The sequence below is a fragment of the Phyllobates terribilis genome, unplaced genomic scaffold (genome assembly GCF_046119375.1).
Source record: "Phyllobates terribilis strain yellow unplaced genomic scaffold, ASM4611937v1 Scaffold_7__3_contigs__length_470593459, whole genome shotgun sequence".
NCBI classification, from domain to species: Eukaryota; Metazoa; Chordata; class Amphibia; order Anura; family Dendrobatidae; genus Phyllobates; species Phyllobates terribilis.
Genome location: NW_027362767.1, coordinates 424,750,873 through 424,768,867, shown reverse-complemented (window position 1 = coordinate 424,768,867; position 17,995 = coordinate 424,750,873). Strand labels below are relative to the sequence as shown.

The 17,995-nt window shown below is 44.2% G+C and overlaps 1 protein-coding gene across 1 annotated transcript; it reads right to left on the bottom strand.

Annotated features, from left to right (window-relative positions):
* Nucleotides 1-1,488: 1,488 nt before the first annotated feature.
* On the bottom strand, nucleotides 1,489-17,421 carry LOC141155161 (carnitine O-acetyltransferase-like). The gene is made up of 14 exons (XM_073641853.1): nucleotides 17,222-17,421; nucleotides 14,036-14,266; nucleotides 13,558-13,676; nucleotides 13,078-13,131; nucleotides 11,887-12,046; nucleotides 9,546-9,720; nucleotides 9,278-9,456; nucleotides 8,595-8,695; nucleotides 8,039-8,167; nucleotides 7,491-7,613; nucleotides 7,262-7,397; nucleotides 6,831-6,893; nucleotides 2,576-2,713; nucleotides 1,489-2,441 (listed from the first exon to the last, which is right to left on the bottom strand). Exons 1-14 carry the CDS (start codon nucleotides 17,264-17,266, stop codon nucleotides 2,205-2,207), a joined length of 1,890 nt encoding a protein of 629 aa, XP_073497954.1. The 5' UTR covers nucleotides 17,267-17,421; the 3' UTR covers nucleotides 1,489-2,204.
* Nucleotides 17,422-17,995: the final 574 nt, after the last annotated feature.

Below are 17,995 nucleotides of genomic sequence, written 5' to 3'. Positions count from 1 at the left end.
TAAAAGAGCCTCAAACATTAGAGAAAGCCTCATCCATGCTGTCTTCGGCACAGCAAAAAGTGCTCGCCAAAGATTTCTCACCACACCAAAGACTGGTACATTCCCCTGTCTTCAATGCTACCAGTGCAACAACATTAATCGGGGTAGTACCATATACCATCCACACTCAGGTAAACAATATCACATCAAGGATTACTACACTTTTAATTCTTCGTTTGTGATATTGTCACGGGTGTGTCGGAGGTGACAGACAGTCGCCCTACAGTGGCCTATAGGAGATCTCCACGTTTGGCATTGCAGACAGCTTCCTAGATAGGAGGTTGTCTTTAGGACCCAGTGACTACCTCCCTCTGGCCTGGGTGTATATATACCTTGGCTCTCTAGGTGAGTGTCGCTGGTTATACTCATTCCTTCTTGGAGCTTGGCTGAAGTAGCATCACGTCCTCTTTGGAGTCTTGAGGCCATGTGCCCTGTTGGAGTTTCTTCTAAAGCCAAGTTGTAATTCCCCTGTGTTGTCTTCACCTTTTGTCTTTAGAGTGCTAGCGGAGGTTGACTAATGCTCATCTCCTTCCACCCCCAGTTGTAGCCTTACGCCAGGGATAGTAGGGCGAGGCACGTGATCGGCGACAGCTGCGGAGGCTGTATAAGGATGGTAGGGGAAGACAGGGTGATGCTATTCCAGTTTAGGAGGTCACCACTTCCCCTTTCCCTAGTGTTTGGGCTCCCTTTACCTTCCCCCCCTGTATTGCATTCACACCTGGCGTGACAGATATATCTCATAAAGTGCCCTTGTGGCCTCATCTATGTTGGAGAAACTACCCAACCCATCAAAGATCGCATTTCTAAACATAAGTCTACCATACACTGCAAAAACTTATTACTACCATTACCATATCACTTCATATCGACCAGTCATTCTATATCTCAACTAAAATTCCAGGTGATCGAGCATGTCCCTCCCCCGCGACGAGGAGGGAACCGTATCCGCATGCTCAAGTATCGTGAGGCCTACTGGATACACGAATTGCAATCACTTAGCCCGAGGGGTCTCAATTGGGAGGATGACCTTCTCTCTTTCATCTAAAGAAGTGTCTAAAACTTTATCCCTTAATGGATTTCATTTATATAGGGCAGTCCCAAAATTTCCCCATATAACGATTCATTATTCTGCAGCCTATGATTGTAACTGCTCCTTTTTGTCGAATTTCGGTCAGATTAACATCATCTTAGGTTTCTAACTACTAGTACACAGCAGATGTTTCTGACTACTAGTTTACAATATATACAGATTGGTGAATAATAATCTAGAGTATGATGTTTGCATAAATGCTTATCGCTTTTATACACAACACAAAGATGGCAACTGCCCCACAGCCCAGTCTGAGGGTCCCTACGGCCATTGATTCTTTACACCTTTCAGCACAAAACTGAGAATTTTTACTGTCTTTTATAATTTAGATCTAGAGAAGGAGACCCCACAAAAATATATTCAGTAACAATCAGTGAGGTTTATTAGGGAGGCACAAGTCCGACCACCATAGAGTCTCATGGTACAGACCGATGAGAAAGTCAGGAAGCCGAGATCACCGCCATCGAGAGCGACCGGAAGTAACGTCCGTATATACAGATCCGGTCCGGAACGTGGAAGCTTTGTGTAATTAATGGGGTACATGGATGTGACCGCTACAACGAGGGATGTATCAGCTATAACGGGGTACATGGATGTGACCGCTACAACAAGGGGATATAACAGCTATAGCGGGGTACATGGATGTGACCGCTACAACAAGGGGATATAACAGCTATAGCGGGGTACATGGATGTAACAGCTACAACGGGGGATGTAACAGCTATAGCGGGGTACATGGATGTAACAGCTACAACGGGGGATGTAACAGCTATAGCGGGGGTAGATAAACGCAGTAATGGCCACCTCCTGTATGGGGATGTAACCGGCGTTACTGCTGGCAGCAGTTACCCCGGGTTGGAGGACTGATCTCCCGGTTATACCGATGTCGCTCTATAATAACCAGCTGAATACAGGGGGCTGTCAGGACTCGTATACACCCGGGGGGACTCTGCCTCCACTTCATGGTTTATTGTGCGTGTCCCCCAGCACGCAGCGCCCCCTGGTGTACTGCGATGTCAGGATTCCTCCACGCTCGTAATAAATATGCAGCAGTTCGTTGAGGCTCATGTTGTACTTAAAGTGGAGACGGCGACTGCGCCTCCCCCTGCGATGGAGCATTCAGGATGAGGGCGTGCACGTCTCTGAGCGCCCCCTGCAGGCTGTCCGACAGCCGCTCAGCATCAGTCTCCTGACAGCAATCGAATGCAGACACACACACGGTGACGCTGTCCTGGGTGGGCGCAAAGCAGACGCTGTACCCGTCAGGAACCAGGGGCCCGTAACACATCACACAGTCCAAGGGCGACGACACCTGCAAGAGTCAGGACGCAGAGGAACAACGTGTTATACTTGGCTTACTTTCCCACCATTTGTAATATCGCTCATGGTCTATTTTTATTTATTGGGGGCATTTTTCTCTTTTGGGGGGGGTCTCCATTTACAGACCTGTCCGGTGAAGAGTTTCCAGTGGGAAGACACCGCATATGATGTATCCATGAAGAGAGTCGGGAGCGCCATCCCAGAGGAAAGACACAGCATCTTCAGTGCCAGGATAGCGCCATCTACAGACTGGCCCTGCAACACCTGAGGAAGCAGAATATCAGCAGAATTAAAGGGGTGGTACGGAAGTGGAAAGAAACAGCGCCACTCTTGCTCAGGGCTGTGGCTGGTACTGCAAGCTCAGCCTCTGTCCTAACATCTCACAATGGGGTCCATGTCAGTAATAGTGGGCGGCCAGGACACGGAGTCCTCAGCTCTTCCTCCAATAAGGTGTGCGGTAAACGAGAAGTCATTGATTTCTATGGTCACCTTGTCTCCTCTATCGATATGGTGAGAAAGTAAAGTGATGGCGTCTTGGCGCCCACCAGTCCCTTTGAGTTGTAATCATGGGGTGTGGATGGGTCGCTATTGCAGCCGGGGGCCTATTAGAGGATCCCGTTGCCATAATTTTGGAACTTTGGTGAAGGCAGGGCGAAGAAAAAAAACAAAAACATGTTTTTCACTATATAATGCAATATTGTGATATGGCAGTATATAGAACAAGCAATCAAACAGGTGCAAGGTCCCTATAGGGGACCAGAAAGATAAAGTAAGCATTACAAACACTAAAGTAATCCACACAACTAAAGTATCAGAAAGAATTAAGCACAAAAGAAACAAGCAAACGGAAAATCTGCATCATCAAAAAACCATAGTGGGAACATGGCCATAACATACCACATGTACAGTCATGGCCGAAAGTGCTGGCACCCTTGAAATTGTTCTAGACTCTAGAGAATGAAGTATTTCTCCCAGGAAATTAATCACAATTACATGTTTAGTTCCTGTGCGTGTATTGGAACAAAAAAAAAAAAAAAAGGGAAATTGGACATAAATTTCCCACAAAACCCCAAAAGTGCGCAGGACAAAATTGTTGTCCCCCCTCAACATAATATTTGGTTGCGCGCCCTTTAGAATAAATAACTGCAATCAGTCGCTTCCTATAACCATCAGCTTCTTACATCTCTCTCCTGGAATCTTGGACTCTTCTTTTGTAATCGTCTCCAGGTCTCTCATATGTGAAGACGTCTTTTCCCAACAGCAATTGTAAGATCTCTCCACAGGTGATCAATGGGATTTAGATCCGGACTCATTGCTGCCACTTCAGAACTCTCCATTGTTTTGTTTCCATCCATTTCTGGGGGGCTTCTTGAAGTATGTTTGGGGTCATTGTCCTGCTGGAAGACACATGACCTAGGACTCAAACCAAGCTTTCCGACACTGGGCACTACACTGCGACCCAAAATCCGTTGACAATTTCAGGTGATTTCATGATGCCTTGCACACAGTCAAGGTACCCAGTGCCAGAGGGAGCAAAACATCTTTGAACCTCCACCATATTTGACTGTAGGTACTGTGTTCTTCTCTTTTAGGCCTCATTCCGTTTTCAGTAAACAGTAGAATGATGTGCTTTACCAAAAAGCACTCTTGGTCTCATCTGTCCACAAGACACTTTCCCAGAAGGATTTTGGTTACTCACGTACATTTTGGCAAACTGCAATCTAGCTTTTTTGATGTCTCTGTCAGCAGTGGGGGCCTCCTGCTATAGTGTTTCATTTCATTCACATGTGGACGGATAGTTCGCGCTGACACTGATGCACCCTGAGCCTGCAGGACAGCTTGAGTTTCTTTGGAACTTGATTGGGGCTCCATCCGGACAATCATGCGTTGCAACCTTACATCAATTTTTCTCTGCCATCCAGGGAGATTAACTACAGTGCCATGGGTTGTAAACTTCTTGATTATGTTGTGCACCGTGGACAAAGGAACATACAGATCTCTGGAGATGGACTTGTAATCTTGAGATTGTTGTCGACAATTTTGGTTCTCAAGTCCTCAGACAGTTCTCTTCTCCTCTTTCTGTCCTCCATGCTTAGTGTGGCACACACACAGACGCACAATTCAACAATCGAGTCAACTTCTCTCCTTTATATCTGGTTTCAGATGTGATTTTCATATTGCCCACACCTGTTACTTGCCAGAGGAGAGTTTGAAGGAGCATCACATGCTTGAAAAAGTTTTTGTCACATTTTTGGGGCTGTGTGTGAAATTATGTCCAATTTGTATTTTTTTTCTCAGTTTTTTTTCCTTGTTGAAAATACACACGTGTATAACAAAACGTGTATGATTGCAATAATTTTCTGGGAGAAATATTTCATTTTCTGGAACAATTTCAAGGCTGCTAACACATTCGGCCATGACTAAGTGACCTCGCCTCATAGGTAAGAACTATGTTGCATTGGTTTTTCGGTGCAGCCCAGAGAAGGGAAACCCAATTAAGGTACTAAAACTGATGGGCAGAGTGTACACTAGGGGCACCACACTCCACCCAGCAGGTCCCCTTTGCAACATGACCACGTAGCCTGTTACTATGGAGACGCCTGGGTTTGCGTAGGAGCTGTAGTCGCAAAACAGTAGGTGATTTTTAATGAAAAGTTATTTGCAAAGCTGCTTGCAAGAGAAAAAACAAAAACTAAAAAACACCACATTGTACTTTATAGCCAAAGAATTATTTTCTCAATATAGAAATCTTCAGTTCCTCAATCTGCAAACTGTGTCCTACCGGTAACAAAGCAGAAGTAAACACAACAATAAGGCCTTCCGTCCGGAGCAGGTGTCACATGAGATGTACAGATACGTGTACGGTGTATTAGCAGCTGTAGCACTGTATATATGTATATCATGCACATGATCAACGCATGCCGCCACTAGGGGGCACAAGACGAAAACTCCAAGCAAATCCCACGGTTCACAAATCATGCCACCATCACTGAGCAGGAAAGGTCACCGCTCACCTCCATGCACAAGAAGAAAAGACTTTACCTAAAGGGGAACTCCATCCAAAGTGAGTCCTCTTACGGAAATATGAGAAGTATGTGAACTCCTGCTAAACGATGGCGTTCTGGTGGCAAAGAGGCGCATAAAATCCGGCACACAGTCACATCATTTTCGTATTAATAGGAGGAGTCGGAAGAGATCTGAGACCTTAACCCCTCGGAGATGTAGTATTTTGCTTTTTTTTTATTTTTTTTTTTAATTTAATTAAAATGTATTTTTTAAGCTTACTTATGCTTATTTTTTCTCTTTCGTTGATTCATTCTCGCCTTGCAAAAGCCAGAACATTCTGATTTTTAATATAATATTATTATATATCAGAAAATGATATACAGCACATACATTATTTTTTTCATTTTCTGATCCCCGGAACCTTTTAATGTAATAAAAAAAAATATATATAAATTAACAAAAAAAGTAAATATATATTTTTTTCCACAGATACCGCTGTGCAAGGACTTTATTTTTTGTGCACCGAGCGGATGTTAAAATTTCAATTTTTGTTTTCTCCCTTACCGGATACGGGGTGAAGTTTCATGATTTTCATAGATTGGATTTTAATGGACACGACGATCCCAAATAGGTCTATTTTTGAACTGAGAAAAGGGAGCGAGTCAAACCTTTCCATTATTTTTTTTGGCCAGTTGTGCGACACTTTGATCATTTGCTCTATATACCGCCATACCTTAGTATTGCAGAATGTAAAACAGATGACGAGCTGTGAAGTTTGGGATCAGAGATTAAAAGCGGCATTTAAGTGGTTAATCAGCAGAGATTGAAGCTCGTTATGGAGGCCTGCTGTTAGAGGCGGGTGCCGGCTGTATAATACTGCCAGCACCTGTATGATGCAGGCTCAGCTCTTGAGCCCGCACCATACTCCCATACCCGACAGAGCGACTGGTGTAATCTATGGTACTAGATGCTACAAGTAGTTTCATATATTGTGATGTTCATTGCTAAAAAGGGACCCGACAATAAACCGGTGTGACACCAGGAGATCACTTTGTCTGGATTTCCCCATAACAGTGCCCCGATCACTCTCACATTGGTGATGAGCATTCGGGAACAGCTATGTAAGCGATTTCCTCATCCGCCATGCAGCCCGTCAGCCGCACTCGTAATCACTAAGAACAGGCCATGCTGAAACAAGAAACCAAAACAGACTGGCTCCACCTACTGGTAGTCACTGGTATAACACGACAATGTGAACTTTGCGATTTTTCACAGCTGTGTCCGATGCGTTTCATGAAACAGAGAGAAATTAGAGAACAGGAGGCGGTGACACCATCAGTGATCCAAGGGAAGCAGCCATGCCGGGAAGTCTCACCTGCTCGGTGGCCTCTTGCTGACTTTCTACTGCTTTTACTAAGAGGGAACATTTCTCTTCCGCCTGTGCAAAGAAATAATAATGCAGATGGAGTGATGTAGACCTGCGCTCGCTGTCGATGAATGAACTGATTCTCAAACTCGTTGTTACACAATGGGTCGGTGTAAAAGTAGAGGAAAAGATTTGCAGGACCCTCGTCCAGCGCCGTTGTGGACCTCCTCCCGCCTGCTGCCATCCCAGCACCTCTTCTACATAGTCACGTCACAATGATGACGTTGTGCTGGACATAATCACATCATGTGCCAGAGATGCCGGCGGGGCTCTGGACTGGAGGCCACCGACTACCAACGTGTCCTGCAAATATTTTGCTCAACTCGAGATCCTTTTGCCATCTAGTCCGGTCCATATGGGCCAGCGGTTGTATCACATACCTGTTTTTGGGGGTCATCCGCAGCTTGAACAAACTCCAGCACCTCAGGGGAGGAGCAGCGCACGACATCCGACCGCCCCCGATGAAACGCGCGGAGCGAGACCGCCTCTGTTGTCGTGCACAGTGAGCCATGTAACCTGTGTAAAAAAAAAAAAAAAAAAAAAAGCAAAAATGTCAGCAAGAAGGTGAAGGACACGAGACGGATTCTCCGATCCCCGAGCCTGCCGTACCTGTAATATGCCAGCTGCAGGCAGATCTGGAGGAACGTGCCCGGGCTCATGTTGTACCGCTGCGGAAACTTCTTTCCAAAGTCAGAGAAGGAGAAACAGCAGATGTCCAGATCATTAACCAACCTGAGAAAGGTGAGGAAGCGACAGCTCATGAGGAATGATTATGTAGGATCGTAGTCTTGGAAGCCCTAAGAGTTGCCTCCTACCCGATGAAATCCGGCGCCTCTTCTGCTTGTAGCCCCTGTAGTGACTTCATTGCTGTAGAGTGATGAACCATGACGTCGCACCAGGTCTACTAGTCAGAAGAGGCGACGGGGATGCCGGCAGGTAAATGGCGACTCACCGGGCTCCCATCTGGTGGCCACGGACTACTGATATGGCCGCTGCACCAGGGTTCTGAGAATCAATTTGCTTATCTTTAGTTAAAAAAGGTACAAAAATCCCATCAACAGGCCCCACTGACGCACATGAGCATCACCCAGGACCCCACACCACCTAATTACGAGACTGCACCCCAATGTGTGAGCCATGGAGCCCCCCAGACTCACATGTCCAGGTTCTGCTTGGCTTGCTCTACGTGCTGCTTGATCTCCGGGGGGAAGTTGAAGTACAGCTTTCTTGGCGAAGGAACCCGGGTGAGAGGAGTGCGGGGCGGCAGCAGTCCGGGACCCTCGGAGCTGGGAGGAAGGGTGATTAGTGGGCGAGACTAGGATATCATAACACTGTACTATAGAGCAATTTATAATGTAATTATGCAGTGGGACATCACGGATTTAAACCCTGCAGAGCCCCGTCTGAATGGAGCAGAGGTCCAGCTTGTTCACTCCATTCACTGTCCAAGTAAGGCGCTCAGCTTTTACCGGCAGGTCCATAGACTTGAACGGAGCAGCGGTGCCCATACTCCGCCTCCACTCTATTTTCCTCATTAGTGGGGGTCCGCACGGTCGGACCCACAGCGATCACATCTTGGGGAAAAAGTCTTTATAGCATAAAATACACTTTTTACTGCACAGAGGATCAATACAGGATTTTTTTTTTTTTGGAGGCATAACTGTACCTCCTATAGGAAAACAGCACCGCACCGACAACGCGCCTGTCACTTACCAGTAGTCAAACACATTGTGCAGCATGGTCAGCACCGCCGAGGCATCGGCAGTCGCTTGATCATATATGAGTCCGCAGGTCCCGTCTTCTCCCACCACAAACTGCAGGGGTAAGATTCGGTGTTACTTAGTATGCCAGGTGTTAATTACTGGGGCCATGTTGTGTAATATTAGAAATGAGCAGTGACTACTGTTCTGGAAAATATGGCAGCCATGGCCACATCCATGGGAGGTATAACCTAATTTCTCGAGTCCTGAATGGATCCTTCTCCTTCCCTAACTTGCGGGATCTCTGTAAATGTTCACAAACCTCCTCAGACTCCAAAAAAAAAAAAAAAATCCATCTAGTGTACAACAGTAAGTAGAAGATGGGGAGGAGGGAGATGGAGATGCAGAATGAGAGACTGCACCGTGAGCTAGGGGAGGAGGAGCAGCAGAGAAGACATCCGATTGGCTCAGCACAGCATGGTGAGCTAGGGGAGGAGGAGCAGCAGAGAAGACATCTGATTGGCTCAGCACAGTTCTGACATCATACCTAGCAGGACCGCCCCCGCTCAGCAGGCATGGAACGAGGAGGTCCATTTACAGGAACCAGTAGAAAAGACCCAAAACCTACTATAAGGGAATGTGTTTGGTTTTCTTTTGGAGTGTTCCTTTACGAAAAGTGTGCAGTAGAGAATATACCTGCAAGGTCTTGTCAAACCAGCGATTTCCACTGTTGGCGTGGCTCCCCCCTCCGTGCAGCATCTGGGCAGCGGTGCGACTGCTATATAGGTCCTCCGAGTACTTCAGCACTGTAGCATCCAGACACACGGTAAAGAGACTGCGCTGGATACTGCGAACAGACTCCCGGTTCAGCCGGTCTGGGGGGGGGGGTCAGGACAGACATAGCTCCGTCATGGTTTCCCCTTCTCTACAGACATTGGCTAGAGAGTGGTTCTGGTGAACTCACCTCGGATGAGGGTGCCGTACGCGCGCCCCCAGCTGTTCCTATGGTCGGTGGTGAGCACCCCAACCGGCTCCTTGTCTGTCTTTTTAGAGTGCGCTCGTACGAAAAGCATCTGCTGGTGAATCTGATCTTCCGTCAGGGGCGAGCCGTCACTGTTGTACACGTCCAACTCAAAAAACTAAGACACGGAGAGATGAGCGTCATGTCACAGACATCATGCTACCTATGGGCGTATAAGGAGTAGGAGTTCCCCCATATCTGGGGCTGAAATGATGAAACCTGAATCCACATATACATGAAATTTATGGATTTATTTTAGAAAAAATTTACTCGAAGGCAAAACACCAATAAAGCGAATCGTCACAGAAAACCGTCAGTATGATTGATGGTCATAAGCCGAAGACGCTCATGTTCCTCCGTGTCCAAAAAACAACAACTAAGAGTTGCAAAATATCATGTTTCAAGCTGTGGTCGGCTTGTAAATTTGGAAAAAGATAAGAGAACTGAAAATGGAAAAATGAGAACCTACAAAAAAAAAAAAAGCTGTACATAATGGACACCTAAAGAAGGAACTGCTGTGCGCCCACAGGGGAGGATCGGTCCCATAGAGAGGAAATATGTGCAAATTAATGGAAAAATGGGGAACGGTGGCTAGATATAGATACAGTGGTGGCCAAAAGTATTGGCACCCCTGCAATTCTGTCAGATAATACTCAGTTTCTTCCTGAAAATGATTGCAATCACAAATTCTTTGGTATTATTATCTTCATTTAATTTGCTTGCAAGGAAAAAACACAAAAGAGAATGAAGCAAAAATCAAATCATTGATCATTTCACACAAAACTCCAAAAATGGGCCGGACAAAAGTATTGGCACCCTCAGCCTCATACTTGGTTGCACAACCTTTAGCCAAAATAACTGCGAACAACCGCTTCCGGTAACCATCAATGAGTTTCTTACAATGCTCTGCTGGAATTGTAGACCATTCTTCTTTGGCAAACTGCTCCAGGTCCCTGATATTTGAAGGGTGCCTTCTCCAAACTGCCATTTTGAGATCTCTCCACAGGTGTTCTATGGGATTCAGGTCTGGACTCATTGCTGGCCACCTTACAAGTCTCCAGTGCTTTCTCTCAAACCATTTTATAGTGCTTTTGGAAGTGTGTTTTGGGTCATTGTCCTGCTGGAAGACCCATGACCTCTGAGGGAGACCCAGCTTTCTCACACTGGGCCCTACATTATGCTGCAAAATTTGTTGGTAGTCTTCAGACTTTATAATGCCATGCACACGGTCAAGCAGTCCAGTGCTAGAGGCAGCAAAGCAACCCCAAAACATCAGGGAACCTCCGCCATGTTTGACTGTAGGGACCGTGTTCTTTTCTTTGAATGCCTCTTTTTTTTCCCTGTACACTCTATGTTGATGGTTTTCCCAAAAAACTCTACTTTTGTCTCATCTGACCAGAGAACATTCTTCCAAAACGTTTTAGGCTTTATCAGGTAAGTTTTGGCAAACTCCAGCCTGGCTTTTTTATGTCTCGGGGTAAGAAGTGGGGTCTTCCTGGGTATCCTACCATACAGTCCCTTTTCATTCAGACACCGACGGATAGTACGGGTTGACACTGTTGTACCCTCAGACTGCAGGGCAGCTTGAACTTGTTTGGATGTTAGTCGAGGCTCTTTATCCACCATCCGCACAATCTTGCGTTGAAATCTCTCGTCAATTTTTCTTTTCCGTCCACATCTAGGGAGGTTAGCCACAGTGCCATGGGCTTTAAACTTCTTGATGACACTGCGCACGGAAGACACAGGAACATTCAGGTCTTTGGAGATGGACTTGTAGCCTTGAGATTGCTCATGCTTCCTCACAATTTGGTTTCTCAAGTCCTCAGACAGTTCTTTGGTCTTCTTTCTTTTCTCCATGCTCAATGTGGTACACACAAGGACACAGGACAGAGGTTGAGTCAACTTTAATCCATGTTAACTGGCTGCAAGTGTGATCTATTTATTGCCAACACCTGTTAGGTGCCACAGGTAAGTTACAGGTGCTGTTAATTACACGAATTAGAGAAGCATCACATGATTTTTCAAACAGTGCCAATACTTTTGTCCACCCCCTTTTTTAGGTTTGATGTGGAATTATATCCAATTTGGCTTTAGGACAATTCTTTTTGTGTTTTTTAATTGAAGACAAATTAAATAAAGATAACAAAGAATTTGTGATTGAAATCATTTTCAGGAAGAAATTGAGTATTATCTAACAGAATTGAAGGGGTGCCAATACTTTAGGCCACCACTGTATATATCAAGATGGCCACCGTTCCCTAGGTAGGTCATCCTAGGGGGTCACCTGGTAGTTCTTGCAGACGGTGACATGGTGAGACTTGCTACGAGGATGGAGAAGGACTCGATCTCTCTTGGTTCCAGGCTCCCTGCAGGATCCAAAGAATTTGTAATACTGATCCGGGCAGAGCCTCTGACCTCGCCACAGCTCCTCCAGACCACCAGGGCTGTGTAGGGAAAAACAAGAGGAGAAATGACGTCCATCCTGGAGTAATACAACGTAGTCAGCCATATTTAGGCCATGCCAATGGATGCATGACTTGTGAGTTAGACCTTAGCTTGTCCAAGATCGAGCAAAGAATCATGGTCCTAATTTTTTTTTTGCCCTTTTTTTTTTTGTAAAAAAATTAATCTATGGAGCATTAATCTATGTTTACTGATCTGATGATATTCCTACTGTGTTTTTTTTTTGTAGCACTTCAAGAATATAATAGATTATGTGCACACATGGTTTGTTTTGGAGGTGAAAAATGACTTTTCCAAGTGGAAACCACTGCAGGAAACGCTCCTTCTTCAGGGTGTGCACACATTGAATATTTGCAGATTTTTTTTAACACTTTCTTTATGCATTTTTTTTCCCCCGTTCATTTGAATAGATGAAAAACGCTGAAAGAATTAATGCTGCGGATTTGGAAAAACAAAAAAACAATTATCTTCAATGGATCAAATCTGCAAGAAAAAAATAAGCAGTGTGTGCTGAGACTTCAGAAATGTCATTTTCTTTGCCAATACTGTAAAACGCTGCGTTTTATTTCAACGGCTAAAAGGCGTGGTAAAAGAAATCCGCAGTGTGTGAACAAGCAATTAGTGAGTTTTTGGAGGAGTATTTGGTTTTTGGATTCAACCCTGAAGCCATTACTTTAGTTTCCCATCAGGAGACGCTTCTCAGAGCGAACAGGCATTTTATTTTTTCTCACCAGACATTTTTTCAAAATTTGGACAGGAAGAAAAATCAAAAAATGCTCAAAAACAATGAACATATGAGCAGCAGAAAGAATCTTCCTAGAGCTTTTTAAGCAAATTTTCAGGCTTTTTTTTTTTTTGCAACAAACCAACTTCAAAAAACTCCTCAAAACCCCTCTGTGTGCACACACCCCAAGGTCTTCTGCAGTGATCGGGCTCTGAGTCCTGACACATGATTACACAATCCAGGGGATACACGTGATGGCGGTACGGCACAGGGGAAGATAAAGCTCACCTTTCAATTTTGGCTTTAAAATCCAGGACACCACAGATTAGTTTGGATGCAAATCTGAAAACCAGTAGAAACATTAATGGTCTCCATATCATCATCTATATTAATATTTTTACAAGCAACTCTAAAGAGGGGAGACGAGGGGCACAATTGGCTAATATGCACCCAGGGCTGTCTGAGCGCCAACCTGATGATTTTCAAGGACTCTCATGACTTTGGTCAGGTGTTTTCTTAAATCGTTCCATTGCTAAGCAGCAGAACTGGACTAGGTGTATTATACTGGACCTGGTGGGCTAGAGGGTTCCACTTCTATTGACTTTTGGACCTCTTTGTCTTGCTGTCTAGGACTATATACTGCCGTCACCATGCGATCCTAGACAAGACTCAAGTCATTAGGTGACATTCTGATTTCTCAACCCGAAATCTACAGTACATGATGCACCCATTGGGGGGGTCCACCCTTCGAAAGTGGAGAACTGGTACCTCAGCTGTCCCCTCCAGTCCTTGTATTCCTGCTGAGGGAGGATGACGGCCGGGCTGGAGTGTACGGGGAGTGGTAGGTGATTCTCCAGGTATATACACTCTTGTCTCCAGTCTGTGAGCTACAAAGGGCAGAGAAAGGTGAAAAAAAATGGATAAGTGGAGCGAGATTGGGGTAAAGTCGACCATTAGAGGAAGGTCTGATGTATGAAACTATAAGTGGCAGCCCGAGAACACGATTGGCTGATAAACTTTACAATTCCCATCAGAGAAGTCATTCTCTTCCATGCTGATCAATAGCGATCGACCATCAAGTCAGGGATGACGAGTGGCTAAAAGATCCCGATCTGTCGTCTGAAAATTGGCCAAAATTCATCTAAGGTCTACAACTTTTTTATTATTAGGTTATATTAGATTCTTCATTATTTAGGTCTGATGTTGGCCTCCTACAAGTGTAGATTGTCAGCTCCGGCGGTCTCACCCAGTTATCGGTGCGCTCTGCTCTCTTATGTAGTAGTCTCTGCAGCTCTTCTCCTTGTCCTCCGGGCCGGAGGAATTCCGCCACCAACTCCCGGGTACTCTCCAGCTCGTCATCATCAACGAGAGGCTGGAGAGAGCGCAGGTAGCGCGTGAGGGTCTTCCGGAGATCGGGTACTGGCTGGCGGGGAAGCGGAGGGGCAGAATGGGCCCAACGGAGTGAATGGAGGGCGATCTAGGGAAGGGAAGAGAGAGAAGATCAGTCACAAATACGATGCATAGTTTTATAAAAAGCCCTCACATAAGCCTGCAGGCTTTTCCATATTGGAACCTTAGGTCCCCATTAGATATGGCCTAAAAATGCTAGGCCGTTCCATTTTTTGATGTATCTAACAGTTTGCTTTAGGGCCAAAACAGAAATAATATTAGTAGAGAAGCCGAAGAGAACAGGTACGTGAGGCATGCTCATGACCGAGCGAGATCACAGACCTACGGCAAGGAAACATTGAGGTAGTTGCCCTTAGCAACCAGTCAGATTCCAGCTCTCATTTTTCAGAAGTCATTTTGAAAATTAAAGTAGGATTCTGATTGGTTGCCATGGTCAACTCCTCACCTTCCAAATCCACTCTACTGTCCCTGCTGCAGCTCTGTGTCTCCTAATGGTGTAGATACGGGGGCTGGGATTGGGACCATCTCCAACAATAAAACGGAGGGGTTAGGCAATATGTGAATCGCTAGCCAGCCGGCCGCCTGACCTTAGTACATTTATAGATCACCACTTATAACTGACTAATCTGAAGGAGTCACCAATATATGACAGTTTTCAGTGGAGTTTCCCTATAGTACACATTACATTCCTACAAGGGAATCACTCAGTCTTCCACAGATCTAAGCGTATGCTCACACAGAGGTTTTTTTGTGGCTTGTAAAATAGATCTGCCTCAAATTCCACTTCAAAATTAATCTGAAAACTGTGTGAACATACCCCAAGGCTATAGTCATACGAGGTTTTGTTTTTTTTTGGGCGAGCTTCTCCAAAATCCTATTAAAAAAAAACAAAACAAAAAACACACACACACACACTCTTAAAAACATTTGGAAATCTCTGGTTATTCATTTCTGTGGGAGTTTTTGGAGTAGAAACTCTCCAAGTGTATGTGCACACGGCACCTTTTAGACACCAGCGTACCCGGCGTATTTTCCAAGGTGAAGACGCTTCAGGAAAACCCCAGCAGTATTTTTCCCTGAAGCATCTTGGTTGCCATTTTTTTTTCTGTTGTAGTTTTAACCATAAATAGCGAGCGTCATCCAACCAGAAGCCGCCAATGACTGAACACAGTACTTCTTTTAATCGCTTCCTAGTTTTCGAAACCTCCGTGAAAAGTACCAGAAGACTGTCCATGTGCACAGGAATGGTCATTTTTACATTACTGTGCATTATGTTAATTTTTTACGGTGCTTTGTCAGGCGAGTCCCAAGCGGAAACCACCTGAAAAAGACGTTATATGCACAAACCCAGCTCTCCAATCAAAACTCATGTTCTTTGAGCAGCTCATGTTTTTTTAAAAAAAGTTTCTGCTCCAAAAACCTCCTGAAACAAAACAAAACAATATATGAATTTTCTAGCTTTTTTTTCTCCTAAAGAGGCTTTGAAAAACACAAATTGAATTCTCTGGGAAAACTTTACTGTCCAATAAAAAGACTGCAAAAAAAAAAAATATATTATAAATTATATATATATATATATATATTAGTTTAAAAACTGCTTCAGGAAGAGAAAGGAGAGTTTCTTAAAGCGATTTCTGTATTTCTGTTTGAAATTTTCAACCTTCTGCCTGAACATAGGGTAACGCTACGTTAACATGGAATTTTTTATATGGATTTGGAAGCTTATTCCCTGCTACGTTCCCACAATTAGTTTTTGATATTGCAGATTTTCTGCACCCATTAAGTAAAAGGTTACTTGTATTATTTTCCAAAAATATGCAGCGTAAAAGAAAAAACTCACCAAAAACTCATTGTGGGAACATAGCCTTAGGATATGTTCACACGTTGCGTTTTTGCAGCGTTTTGTTGTTTTTTTCCTGCAGGCAAAACCTGCTCTCTTGGCAGTAAAAAAGCAACCTCCAACCTCAAAAAAGGTTTTTGCTGCAGTTGTGTCAGGGTACATTTGTTTCTTGTGCATGCTGATGAAAGTTTAGTGGGTAAAAAAAAAAAAAAAAAAAAAAAAACACCTGATTCAACTTCCTCAGTTTTTGGCACCAAAAAAGCAAAACCTGATACCTGCATTTTTTTTTTGAACTACCCATAATGGGTGAAAAACGTTGAAAGTAGTGACATGCTGCATTTTGAAAAAAAAAAACAAAAAAAAAAAACACAGCTCTTTGAAAAAACAGTCAGGAAAAAAAAAAAAGAAAGTGTGCATGAGATTTCCGAAATCTCAGACTTTGCTGGTACTGTAAAACGCAGCTGAAAATTTGCATTTAAAAAAAAATAAAAAATGCTGAGCGTAGCTTTATTGTTTTTTTTTTTTTACATGGATTTGAGTATTTTCTTCTCCAAAATTCACATGGAAAACTGCTTCAAAATACTTTATGAATAAACCGTTCTGAATCATTTCAATGGGAAAGCACGCAGTTAGGGAACTTGGTGCTGTGTTTTTTGCCACGTGGGAAAACAAGAAGCAACATGTAAGAACTTGGATTGTTTCTGCTATAAAAAAAAAAATCCACAAAAACAGAGTAAAAAAAAAAAAAAAAGACTTTTTGTTTGGATTTTTCAGCCACATGCACGACAAAAAAACTCCCATGTGAACATACCCTAATGTTTATAGTGGGCCGCTCAACGTTCTGGTTGGACAGATCCAAATTGCACGTCAATAGTCTGGGATCTATTAACCCTTTGCTGACTTAGGTTTGTCCCACCTGAACATGTCTGATAATGACAACCTCACATGTGATAATCAAGCGCTCTGCAAAGCCGCACGAGTCTGAACGAACTTTGCAGAAGTAGTCGCAATGCTCTGCAAAACAAAAAAATAAATAAAAACAGCAGCAGATGGCAAAGTCGTGCAAAGTAAAGCGCTGCTGTTGGGCAGAGTGTGAACGAAGCTCTGCAGATCCCCAAACTCAGGAACTTGCAATGTTCTGCAAAAAAATTAAAAATGGGTTAAACTGTGCTGAGATCTCACCGTAGCCCTAAGAGGGGCTGTGCAGTGTATCAGGGCTCGGATCATCCTGCAGGATAGCTGCCCCCCTCCCCTTGTGGACAAAGTGAAATCTACCCCTTAGGGGTAATCTGCGGCTGGAGGAGTGGGGAGAGGGCCAGGCCTAAGTGCTATGGGGGGGAGGGACACTAGCACACTTCCTGCAGGGTGGAGCATTCATGAGTGGATATGTGTTCGTGCATATAGGGTGGAGACCGGTGTCCATATAGTTGTTGTGTGACTACAACTCCCAGCATGCCCTGATTGCCAGCACTGTGCAGTATTTCTGCATACGATGCTGAGGATCACACCATGTGTGGCCCATATAGATAATATGTGTCTTTGTGGATGTTTCCGCTGCAGTATAAAGTGTTACTATGTTGCAGTATTGCCTGCCAAAAGGACAGTTTTTGCAAGGTTTAAAAACTTTTATATAAACTCACTTTTATTCCTCCCCATTGTCCTGTTTGTTCAGTGCCGCTCCCTCTGTGTATACTGACACAGAATCCACTCGAAAAAACTCCACGTGAATACACCCTTGGGGGTGCGGAGCTCCAGAAGTGGAAATAGTGCAGCCAAATCCACATATTGCTGTAATAACGGTGTATCACGTCTATATAATGAAACGGATTCTGCCCCCAAATCCATATGAAAAAAAAAAACTATTTAAAAAAGCTTCACATTCGTTGCAATGGAATGGGTTGTTTTTTTTTTTTTTTTTTTTAAAAAGCGGAAAAAGAAGCAAGATATTAATTCTTC

Excerpts from the sequence above, each read along its gene's own strand:
- LOC141155161 (XM_073641853.1), bottom strand. The coding sequence starts at position 17,266 with ATGATCCGAGCCCTGATACACTGCACAGCCCCTCTTAGGGCTACG. Across the intron at positions 13,132-13,557 it reads GACTGGAGGGGACAGCTGAG|ATTTGCATCCAAACTAATCT; the intron begins GTACCAGTTCTC and ends ACTGGTTTTCAG. Across the intron at positions 7,398-7,490 it reads CTGCAGCTGGCATATTACAG|GTTACATGGCTCACTGTGCA; the intron begins GTACGGCAGGCT and ends TTTTTTACACAG.